The sequence below is a fragment of the Morus notabilis genome, unplaced genomic scaffold, assembly GCF_000414095.1.
Source record: "Morus notabilis unplaced genomic scaffold, ASM41409v2 Scaffold1851, whole genome shotgun sequence".
In the NCBI taxonomy this organism is placed as follows: domain Eukaryota; kingdom Viridiplantae; phylum Streptophyta; class Magnoliopsida; order Rosales; family Moraceae; genus Morus; species Morus notabilis.
Genome location: NW_010360322.1, coordinates 83,600 through 96,230, shown reverse-complemented (window position 1 = coordinate 96,230; position 12,631 = coordinate 83,600). Strand labels below are relative to the sequence as shown.

Here is a 12,631-nt window from a genome sequence, read left to right as displayed (position 1 = left end):
TTCTATATGTTGTATGCCTTAAAATCTTTAAAGGACAAGGCTTTTATCATTTTTTTTAGGGTTAATAGTTAGAAGCTCTCTCTCTCTCTCTCTCTCTCTCTTTTTAATTCTTTTTAGTGCCCAAAAAAACTCTATTTTCAGTTATAAAATTTATATCAAATTTTTTTTATTTTTTATATATTTTAATTTGATATAATTTTAATCAGATTTAATGATTAAAAACTAATCATATTGATAAAAAGACCTCAAAAAAACCTCTCTTTTTTATAATAAAATAAACAAAAATAAAATATAAAAAACTTGCAGTTATTATGATTATAAGTGGATCCCAGTAAATATAATATCAACAATTAAGGACTTGTTTGTTTTATGTGTTTAAATTCGTGATTTTAATTCTAGTACAATGTTTTCTTCTCATAAAAATTTAAATTTTAAATGACAAAATCAATAATTACTAATTTAAAAGTAAGAACCAAAAGGACCCTAAAAGCTTTTTATAGTGTATAATTTTAAATGTTTAATACGATTAAAACCACGTTAAAATAAAAGGTTGGTAAGCTTAAATAATATTTAGAATGAATTTAATGGTTTAAATCAATGCCTATAAAATAAAATTTATTCTTTCATATCATATGCGAGAGAAATTTTTTAACAATTAATACTATGCCAGCAGTGAATATTTTATTAGGTATGAATCATGAACACTGCCTTGGACCCTACTTCCAGTTAATCATGGCTGTAATGGGCTGATCACCAGACCCATATCCCGACTCTCTTTAAGTGGCCCAGCTTTTGTTTGACCAAAATCTGGCTTGTATCTCTGCCCACAGAAATTATCATGTTTTCCGTGAATTAAACAAGGCAAGAAAAAAAAAACACACATATTTTCCTTGGTTAAAGGTTTCGGCAATGTTTTCTTTTATTTTACTTTCAGACATCATACAGCTTTCTTAATGATTAAATCAAGGTTTTTTCGAACCAAAAAGACAAAAGGCCATAATAACTGTTGAGCCTAAACATGTATAAAATTAGCAGGGCATATGCCACTGCCAGTGCCAGGTTATTGCCCTAATATTTTTTCCTTATGAAGACTTTTATTTATTTATTGCTACGAAAATATCTTTTCATAAGGTCACGTGGCCAGCTTATTAATTGGGTCATGTGAATATAATGGGACGGTGATAAGAAAATCATATGAGGATAAAAAAAAATGTATGAGGAAGTAATGGAAGTATGGGGATCACCAACATCTCAATATTAATTATTTCAAAATTAAATGCGATTTGTACTATACTGAGAGAAACCACTTTGCGGAAACACACACATTTACATAGTATTATATACATATATCTGGATAAGGACTATAGCAATAGCATTATTCTAAATTAGGTATATCCACTATACTAATAACAGTAATTTTGATAAATATGTGTCAGGATTTTTATATTTTATTCTTAATTTATAATCTTTTTAATCAAATAATTATACTAATACAATAATATTTATCAAGAGTAAAAGGTAAAAATTCAGACTCATACATTCTTACGGGTAAATTTTATTTTTTTCTATTTTTTTTTTTCAAGCTCTATCGAAGAAACCACCCAAAAAGCATGAGAAGAAAAAAAGATATATAACTTAGGTTGTCCTTGTTTGTTCTTTATTTAAATTCATCTCTAAACAATTGGTAAAAATTTATCCTTTTCTCTGCAAAAGAAGTTTGAATGATGACAAAAAGGAACCCCACTACAAGGCACAAGATAAACATCCAACCTTACTAAAATCCTTTATGGGGTTTAGTGTTAGATCACAAAAAAAGAAAAAAAGAGCTTTTTGAACCCCAAGTTTTGACTGACCAAACTTCTTTGCTCACTGGAAATCAGATTGGTATGATTAAAACTTGTTCATTTGTGTGATAGTGTGATCTAATGACACTTTATGGTCTTTTTACTTTTCTCCAGTTGTTCAAATCTGGTAGGCTTAAAGGAAATAAAAATCGGCAAGTATAATATTAAAACCTTATGGAACATTCGACCTCATAAGGGGAAATTAAGAGAGTGATTTGCTTTGAGATACTCCACTAGAGAAAGATTTTGGGATTATGAACTTTTTGGATTTAAAACTATTCACTTTAATCATAATATAGTTTCTCTGTCATCATTCATTTCACGAATATCAAACGTGTAGAGTTATGCTTGGGAGAGAGAGGGCTTATTGGAACTTAAAGGAATGCCACTTATTCGCTCCTAAAGACGCATTCTAATAAATTGGATTTAAAACTATTCACTTTAATCATAATATAGTTTCTCTGTCATCATCCATTTCACGAATATCAAACGTGTAGATATACTTGGGAGAGAGAGGGCTTATTGGAACTTAAAGGAATGCCACTTATTCGCTCCTAAAGACGCATTCTAATAAAAATTGTGTTCTTGTAGGACTAAAGTGGATAATATGAACCTCCCGAGTCCCAGGATTATTGATTAGAGCGTGGACTAGTCATTCTTATGTTATAACTTTAAATTCAATAGATTCTAAAAGTGATGCTGGGTGATAATGTAATGACACTTTTGATATATTTTTTCGTAGCAAAATAATGCAAGTGGACAATATGAATCCTTAAAAAGACGGTGACATTTTCTTACTCGTGCCCAAATCAAGGAGAGTTGGAAGGCAAAAGGATTGCTGGATCAAGGGCAGTAGTTGTCTGACCTCTGAATGTTTCAGTTCTATTTTTCAGAAGAAAATTTGAATTTTTGGGGCATTCTTTTTCTGAGACCTCTGAAAAAAAAAACTCCCTGCGTTAGTGTTGTTTTAACCTCTGCAAATTGTATGTTTTTTGGGGACAATCCACAAAACAGGATATATACTATACACAAGAATATTACTGATGAGCTGTGTAAAAGAAAAGAAATGCATATTCCAGGAAAATGAGTAGTGCCAGGCTTTATTCTGCTTTGGCCTTCGCTTAGAGAACTCTTTATGCACGTTCAAATTTGTAAGCTAACGGTCAAGAGAAGAAAATATTCTAAGCTAACGTTACATGAAAACAAAACCACAAAGAAGTAAGGGCACTACTGCTATTAATTTTTTACATTACAGATTCATGCTCTACCTATGTGAAATTAGAAATGAACATTAAAATACAATCATTCGTTAAAAAGTTTTAGATTGGAACAAATAATGCAACAGAAGAAATTTGTGACATGACATGATAAAATTTTATATCGCTATCAAGATCCGTTGAATTGTCATATACTTTTTTCAATATAATATAATCATCATCACATATTGAGTTTAGGGTCATATTATAACAATTTGTGGGTTTTTTCACTGTTATATATACTCTGTAGTTCGAGATTATTAAAAAAAACTCATGACTTGTATTTTAGACTCTATCACATTTTTTCCTTCATATTTTGAATTTATGTACAATTCTTACTTTTCCCTATCAATGGTCAATTTTGACAAATGAAGAAATAATAAGAAAAAAATCTTTTACCAACAAAATATTAAATTTAATATATATTTACATGTGAAAATATAAATACGATACAATTCAAATATAAGTTACAAGTTTTTTTATAACCTCAAAATGTAGATGGTAGCCTGTGGGGTATATAAATAGAGTTTCTCTAATAGGAATAGAAAAAATAAATTATCAATAATTTTTTATTTTTAATTGTTAAATTTATATTAAAAACTGTTTATTTTACATACATTTTAAAATTTAATGTGATTTTAATCTAATCAACAGTCAAAAATTGACATAACTAGTAGAAAAATTATACAAGTGAAAATCTCCTAAAAGAAAAAAAAAACCTTCTTCAAACAAGATATTTTTGGTACCATACCACTAATTTCTAATAAAACAACAAAAACAATGCATCAACATTGTCAACTGATAATCATATCATTTCTGAGTTTTAACCAATGATGTATTTGTACAGAGTCGCGTGACCTTGAATTTTACATTGGCAAGTTTATGGTTAAAAAAGTAGAGTGTGAATCATGAACAGACTCTCGTACAACCGCATAGATTCTGCAGGCTTATATTCCTTGCTGACTTTTTCTTTCTTTTGTTCATCGCCAAAGTAAAAGAAAAAAAAATACAAAAGAAAAAAGAAAAAAAAAAAGAAAAAGAAAAAGAAAAGATCTTATGGGGATTCCTCACCGACAGTTTTGATCAGACGTGTGAAGCTGAGCTGATGTTCTTACACAGAAAGATCATTTTTTCATTTACTGTCACGCATGCATTGCCTGCTGTTTTCACTTCATAAACTTTTTGCTAATTTTTCTGCGTCGTTTTAAGCTGTGAGCTGAGCTTCAATTTACGTTACCAGTTTTGAAACTTATGTGATCCGACTCGTTCGTTTCACTGATTTAAATTTTTAATTTAAATTAAAAAATAAATTTATATATAAAAAAAGAATATAAAATAAAAAGTTAAATTTAATATTTATAAAAAAAATACTGTAATAAAAATTTAAATTGTGATTTAAATTAACAAAAACGAAGGAAGCCACCCAATATTATAATTACTAGACTATTATTATAAATGACAAATATTGTAAGTGTTCAATGGTCCGGTGTCTAACCAGAGACATTTCCCGTAGACTTTCATATTTTGTTACCACCTTTAGATATAAAATTTACCTCCACAATTAGGGAATGTTTGCCATACTTTTATTCTTAATTTCGTAAGTAAAGATGGGAAGAAACATCCGTTTCTCATTCCCTTTCATGTGAAGTAAGCTCATTCTGTTTGGTTCATGAATTAGAACCATGAGATTAGAATTATTTTCGATTTACGTATGTTTTTTGTGAGAGAAAATACTGTAGCAAATCATGAACCATGATTCGAATCAGAGAATGAATCCTCTAACTAAACGGGCTCTTAATCTTATGTATGAAACTCATGTTCTTTTGTCTAAAAAACTCAAAAAAGACAACTCGAGTTCTAACTTTATTCAAGTTCATGTTCTTTTAAGTTTCAACTTTATTCAACTTTACTCAATTTTATTCAACTTTACTCAATTTTATTCAAGTTACAACTTCAACTCAAGTTATAACTCAAATTTAACTCAAAAACTACACTCAAGTTACACTCTAAAAAGAACAACCCTCTCTCAAGCATAGTAGAACTTCCCAGGTTTTTGGTCTTATGTGTGAAACCAAAATTCACGACCAAGAAAAATTGCATAAAGTAAAAACTTATTGGGAAAATTTTAAAATATATCAAAATAAAAAATTGTGACATTTACAATTTATTCGACTCGGAAATAATCTTCTACAAGTCTGCATTGTCGACTTGCAATATATATTTCCTACCACAAGATACTCAAAAACAAAAATACAAATTTATATATTCATTTTCTTTTTATCTTTTTTTGTCTTTTTCCAGGGAGCTATTAATTTGCTCCTTCAGAATATTTTGGGACTACGTTCGTACAAGCACATAAGAGGAGTAAATGGATTGGAGTTTGAGGAGAAACAAACAAAATGAAAATATTTAATGAGGTAAGAGAAGATTTATTTATATATTTATTTATTTATTTTGTTGGGGCATTGACAAGCCAAGACAATTATTATGTGAGGGGGGGTCCCGAATAGAAACAAAAGGATGGGGTTGGGGGTACCCTTATTTAAGGGACACTCACTAACTCTAGCAGAGATGGACCAGAGAGAAGAGAGGCTTCTTAATATTTCTTGTATTTGACTTGACAAGCTCAGTTGGGAGTTGGACCCCAACATAAAGGAAGCGTACACAGTAGTTGTTGGACAATCAGCCTCATTCGCACAGGCCTCCATCATGTTCTTACACTGTACATAATGGGGTTTGACGATCGACTTTGTTTTCAATTTATTGTGCTAACATATCCCTAGGCGTTTCCAAAAGAATCTCAGATGCTGAAAAAAAAAAAAAAAAATTGTTTACTGAAGACCGGCGTGATTTCAGACACTTTAACAGTTTGTTTTGGTAGGGTGGAAAAGATAGGAGGAAGCGGCGTGATTTCAGACACTTTAACAGTTTGTTTTGGTAGGGTGGAAAAGAGAGGAGAAATAAAATAGATGAAGAATTTTATAGAAGAAAATAGAATTTTAAGTTATTTGGTAGAGAGAAAATGAAAAATGATGGAAAATATAAATCTATGAGACTCATTAATTTTTATAGTTTTTATAAAATTCTGAACCGGTCTTAAATTTTTAGGGTTTAGGGGCCAATTATTTCTCTTTTAAGCCTGCCCCGGCCCGATCCTAAATTTCCTTTGAGGCCGGACCAAGCTGCCTAAATTTATACATCTACACGAACAAACAAGCCCTTAGTCTTTGATGTTCAATAGTCAATGAAAAAAATAAAAAATTTAGTCTTAAGAGTACATGAGTTTAAATCTTTACTCTTTACTTTTAATAAATATTTTTTTATTAGTATAATTATTTAATTAAAAAAATTATAAACTAAAAATAAAAGGTACAAATCCTGACTCATGCACTTACTTATCAAGATTACCATATGTGCCTAATAGCATGGTTTTGTTCAAAAGGGAAAACCCATCAGCACGTCCAAAGTTTTTGTGCCCATGTAATAACTGTTGGATATAATAATATTCAGTAATCAGAGCACTGTCATGGCTTTTGTTTCAATCAAACTGAACTCTAGGGAATAAATTCCCTGACTACATAGCTTGGGATGAATGTTATACTGTTGTGATATTATTATAGGCTAAACTGTAATAATGTGATCAAGTTAAAACATTATTTGAAACAAATAGAATATTTAACGTTTGTTTGCCTGCAACAAGTGCAGTCCAAAATGAGTCAAACTGAGTCAAGTCAGAGAGTTGGAATGTGTAGAAACCCAATGCATAAAGTGAAATTACAATGCCTATTGGCAAACAGACTTCATTTTCACAAAAGAAATTGTGATAAAACTAGTTAAAGTCTGTTCCTTTTATCAAATCAAATTTTTAATTTTTATCAAATTAAATTTTTAATTTTAATATTATTACAGTTAAAAACTCTAAAAAATAGTCACATTTTATTTACATTAAAAACTCTCACGAGTCCTTAATAAACCACCTGAGAAAAGAAAAAGGAATTAGCCAATATGAAATGACACAGAGGTCCATAGCCTCTTTTACTTTTTCTTCTGTAAAGAACAAACCCAACAAAGATTCCAATCCCCAGCAATAAGTATAGTCACTGATTCCATTTTTTCTTTTTCTCTTTTTCTCCTTTTTTTTTTTTTTCACTTTTAGACACCTATCAAGACTAATATGTCACTTTTGTCCCCCTTCTTTTTTTACTTCCTTGTAAAGCCCACAAATCATCAGACAACCCAACTCACTTTTCCCTCTTATGCTAACTTGTGTTGCCAATATTCCTTTGTCTAATTCTATTTTTCCAAGTTTCACACCATACATGCCCACTACACAAACATGCGCATGCTTTTCATTTTTACTCGGGGGGAGAGAGAGAGGAGAGGAGAGAGAAACAAGTGCCAACATAGACAATGACCTATGCTGTTCTTAACCATCTGAAATACTCAAAAGCCCAAAGGAAAGAAAAAGACATGTTTAAAGTCACTTCTGTAGCAATCCAACATAGAATGATCAATATTCCAATCATTCTTGTAAAGCTGTACACAATGTTCTTTGGGATGGAAACAAATTGATTTTATTTTTTTCTCTCGTCATAAATCATGGCAAACTATATTCTGATTTTAATGTATGAAATGTGAATCTTTTTACGTTTGTGGTTAAATAAAATTCAATGCCTGAAAGCTGATAAAGTATAAACTGCCTCACAACTAACTATTGTTGCTTCAAAACTTGAAAGTCTGCTTCAAAACTGTAAGAATGATATCCACTCATGAATCTTGAATGTTGAGGAAATCTGGGAAAAAAACCCCGCTCAGGTTGATGCTGGAAAGAGAGACAAAAATTGTTTAAGATGGAGAAATTGCTATTAAACAAGATATAAAAGAAAGTAAATTATGCGAGATCGATAAAACAACTTGAGGGAAGAGAACCAAAAGAACGATAGGCAATTTAAACATTCCATTTATGATCAATCAAAGGAAAAAAAAATCATTGTTAACAATAAAGTTCCAGAGTCTTCACCTTTATCAACGTTGATCACTATAAGTTCTTGTATGAGCTGACGACAAATCGGACACTTGTTTGATCGAGCCCTCAATGCTTTTGCACAATCACTACACATGCACTGAAACAGAGAATCGAAAATCAAGACGGTAAGGGAGAGAACGGGAGAGAGCTGAGTTGAGGCAAACCAAAAAATAACTAACTCTATTTGTTAAGGCAATGTAATTTTAGCTCAAATGCTTCAAAAACAAAAATTTACATCAGATTAACGAGAGATCACATGAAGAAAGGGTGCATGATCACATGAAGAAAAGGCGCATGCACAAAAATGATCGGGTAGATTTTCTATCCACGAAAAATTTTCATGCTTAAAACAACAGCAGCTTAATTAGAATTAAGCCCAAGAAAGGGGAAAAAATGTCCAAAGCACAGCAATAAGTTTTACGGAGTTTCCATTTTTTTTCATAGTAATGTGTTGCTTTTGCTTGGTAGCCAGTTTGAAAGACGACCATTATAAGTCCCATGACAAACCTGGATGCGCAATTATCCACAAGAACCATGCACTAGATATGTCGAAAATCAAGTTAAAGACCTTAAAGTTGTCGAGCTATGTGCTCTATCACTCAGGAATTCAGTAGCACTAATTAATACAAATCAGTATAACCCAATCCGGGTCACAATGATCAACAGAGTTTCTGGATACAACTCGCACCATCAGCAAACGAGGGCCACCAACAGGGTCATCTTATGTGTTTCTTCTGTACCTAGACCAGCCACCTATCGGTAGCTGCATATTATTAGTTTTTACTATCAAGGACTTTCCTGAACTGGGAACAAAGTTCCAATATCTAAATATCTCTCTTGGATTGGGTATGGGATAGGAGGCCTATACATCCACTTTCATAGCTGGCATTGCATAGCAGGTGTGTTACTGGAATAGTTGCTTTATTACTTTTGTCTCTTAGCAACACCTTATCAAGTAGTTGTTCTGTTATTTCTTTCCCTTATGACTTATTTCTTCTCTACAAATGGTAGGGTCAGTAGAGCAGGTGTATCGTTTTCATAGCAGGTTCATTGCAGGTATAGCAGTTGTATAAATTAGAAGGCTTAAAATGCTAGTAGTGGCCAAACACTGACCTCTAGATTAATGACTAATGTTTAATAAAAAAAGACCAGAGAGTTAGTTGTTCTATTTAGCAAGTTATCCAAAAGTGGATGAAAGCCCAAAGTAGTGTATCAATTTCTTGAATAAGTTGTTTAACTAATATACCACAATTTGGAAAGCAAAATCAGTCAACCAAGCTTATCATAATAGTTGTAATCTGAGATTTAAAGGCAAATAGGCATAATCAGAACATGCACAAACAAGAGCAATTGTAGACAGATCACATAACTAAAACAGCAGCAAATACTAGGTCATACAATGGGGGACAATGACTTAATCCGTTACCAATCCAGCAGATATTATATTGCAGAAACAATATTAAGACTCTTTTACCTCCCTTTCCAATAAGATTAACAAAGAGAATGAAAGTTGGAGCCCTTACCATATGCCGACAAGGCAATACAGCCGTATTTTTTGGCTCCATCATGCATATCACACATTCTTTCCCTGGCTCACTGTCATCAAAGCCTGATTTGTCAGAATTTCCAATTCCATAGAGTTCACATAGCTCATAACGAACCTCATCAATCCACAAGATCTGCTTGATTACTCTCACTTGATACTGGCTGTCTTTAGTCTCATCCAGTACAGCTTGAGTAATCTGTGTGTGAGGAGACGTAATTGAATGAGGTTGACCAGACTCTACATCTGTCGAGGGATGTGGGAATGCCTCCACCTGGATGACGAGCGGGAAGATACCTTCTGCTGTTGTCGAGTTAGATAACTCATTCATTTCAAAGAAACCTAGGTCAATGCCAGTTCCAGATGGCTGAAAAAATTTCTGGTCTAGACCTTTCTGAAATGGGATTTTTGTTGGCGTATAATATTCTGGGTATACTGGAGTAAATGTGCAATTCACCCCCTCCTTGGCAAAGTAGAATATGGTGATACTGTCATCAAAAAAGGGGAGAAAACAAAAGATCAAGAGTTCAGCAGCTACTGCACAGCGGATCGAAGTATAAACATCAATTCAAGTTGATCGTCCCATCAGCCCAATCCCCATTAGTTAGCAGTGAATAGTTATATCAATACATTGACAGATAGTCTAAATTTTATCAGAAGATCAAAAATACAAACATCTTATAGATATGGTAAAAAGTGACAATATGCCACACAATGCAACAATCATACGATCCAGCACATAACAAAATTGGAACAATTTCTCATCTCGTTGGACATCAATTTCATATTTTTTGTTTTTTTTTTTTGTTTGGGGTGTTTTATTTTTAAACCCAAAAAAAAAAAAAAAAAAAAAAAAAAAAAACTGAAAAGCCTTTCCTCCACCATCAAGGATACCTCATCGGCCGCTCTTAAGCTCAAACAATTGCAACGAATTCGACGTTCACGTGGAAACTAGTTTTAACACATTCACCCGTTCTTTTCCTTTCAAAATTCAACTTAAACCTCTCTTAAATTTAGAAGCATAATTAAATTATTACAATATAACCTACAAATTTGCATTTTTTTTCCCTAACACCTCGGAATAAAAGGTACAATCTTTAGGCATACCCTAATTGCTCTATGACAATGGTTCACAATTTGATCAAAATCCCATCAAATTCAAAACAAAAGAGCCAAGAGAACACCAAGTCAAGTGCTCATGAGTTCCAATACTTATTCCTAATAAAAAAGATTATCCAACTGAAATTCGGGTAATTATCATAGAACCAATTAACAACATTCATTAAAAGAACTGTCAAGGCCAAACGAACTATCCAAAAAACAATAAACCAAATATGCCAATAAACATCCTTAAGCGACAAAATCATGAAAATAATAATAAAGCAGAAAAAAATCTAAGGAAAAAAAAAAAAAGATAGGAAGAAAATGAGAAACCCAGTGGGTTACTTTACCTGCCATCAACGAGAGCATCGAAAGTGAAAGAGACCAACAAGGAGTCTGAATCGTCGTCGTCACGAGTAATCCTAATGGAGTCCTTATGCACATTGACGTCGTTCTGGATCTTCTTGGCCGGAGCGAAAGAACCGGAGGGAAGTGGGCCCCGCGCAGGATTAGCCGAAGAAGAAGAAGAAGAAGAAGAAGCAGAAGCAGAGGAAGAAGAAGGGGGTTGGTTGTGGCGGTGTTGTTGTTGTCGTCGTCGTTGTCTTGTTCGTCTTCCAGTTTGGTTCCTTCGGGTTCTGCTGAAGGAGAGACCCATTTCTGAACTGAACTGAATCAAATGGAATGTTTATGTTTTCAAGGAAGAGTGAAGTGAATTGTAAGCAAACGAACGGCAACTTTTGCCTTTTTGTCTTTGATAGTGATGGTGACTCACTTCTTTCACTTCTCCGCTTTGGATTTTTGAGCTACCAAATGGCAACGGGGTTCTCACTCGTACACGCACGTGCCATTATATTTGTACATGGAACATAAGGCATTGGCGGTGACGTGGCGTTGATGTATCTGACTCACCACCATGTGCAGAGGCACACACACAGTGATCGAACTCGACTTCTCTGCGCCTTCTGCTCGAACCACGGTCTCTTCTCGCGTTAGACTAGTATCGTCCCACACCGAAAAGTGAAAGGAAGTCTCGGAGCGAGTGTCTACTAAAGGTACTCCGATGCTGAGATTTGTGTGCTGATTGGGAGCAATAAATAGAGCGATAAAAGTTAGGTAAAGAATTTTTTCTTACCTCAAAATGATGACTGTGAGGGTATTTTAAGAGACGCTTGATTCATGGATTAAAATTATGTGATTAGAATTATTTTTTATTTACATATATTTTTTATGAGAAAAAATACTATAGCGAACCACGAACTATTATTCGAATCAGGGAACGAATCTCTCAACCAAATAACTCCTTATAGATTATTGTTAGGTTTGAATAGAATTCGTGACCCGGGTTTGATTGTACAGTTGTATAGACTTTATAGAATTTGGGACATATGTCACTCATTTACGATTTTTGTACTATATTTATTTAAGCGTGGAGATGATCTTGATGAAATTTAAGATTCGTAAAGTGGAGACGACATGTAGAGAGGTGAGAGATAGTTCTTAATTTATTAGTTAGAAATTTTAATTATCAAAATTGAAAAATTTTAGAGGAAGTTTTCAATGTTTTCTTTTTAGGGTGTAATTCCCGTAACTAGATATATGTACATGTATTATATATATAAACATAAGTTATTTTTGTGCATGTCTATTTCTCATTTTCTTTTCTTTTCTAATAGTGCACTTTTTTCGGCCTATTGTCTCAAGTATTTGTTCAACTTGTTTACATTTTTAAAGTTGCTTTAGTTTACTTATCATGTAAAGAAGAATAACGGCATGTATATAGGTGAACTCTAGCGAACTGGAGATTTTCTCAAAGAGTTGGCTCCCGGAGACGTCTTGTTGGAGAAAATTCGGATTTGGGAGG

The 12,631-nt window shown here is 32.8% G+C and overlaps 1 protein-coding gene across 1 annotated transcript; it reads right to left on the bottom strand.

Annotated features, from left to right (window-relative positions):
• Positions 1-7,692: 7,692 nt before the first annotated feature.
• Positions 7,693-11,425, bottom strand: LOC112091261 (probable E3 ubiquitin-protein ligase LUL4). The gene is made up of 4 exons (XM_024164424.1): positions 11,121-11,425; positions 9,650-10,157; positions 8,121-8,223; positions 7,693-7,922 (listed from the first exon to the last, which is right to left on the bottom strand). Exons 1-4 carry the CDS (start codon positions 11,423-11,425, stop codon positions 7,912-7,914), a joined length of 927 nt encoding a protein of 308 aa, XP_024020192.1. The 3' UTR covers positions 7,693-7,911.
• Positions 11,426-12,631: the final 1,206 nt, after the last annotated feature.

What these genes read in the sequence shown, in the direction of transcription:
- LOC112091261 (XM_024164424.1), bottom strand. Translation starts at nt 11,425, where the DNA reads ATGGGTCTCTCCTTCAGCAGAACCCGAAGGAACCAAACTGGAAGACGA. An exon ending in GATGCTCTCGTTGATGGCAG is followed by an intron (nt 10,158 to 11,120) that starts GTAAAGTAACCC and finishes TTTTGATGACAG; the next exon opens with TATCACCATATTCTACTTTG. An exon ending in TATTGCCTTGTCGGCATATG is followed by an intron (nt 8,224 to 9,649) that starts GTAAGGGCTCCA and finishes TCTCTGTTTCAG; the next exon opens with TGCATGTGTAGTGATTGTGC.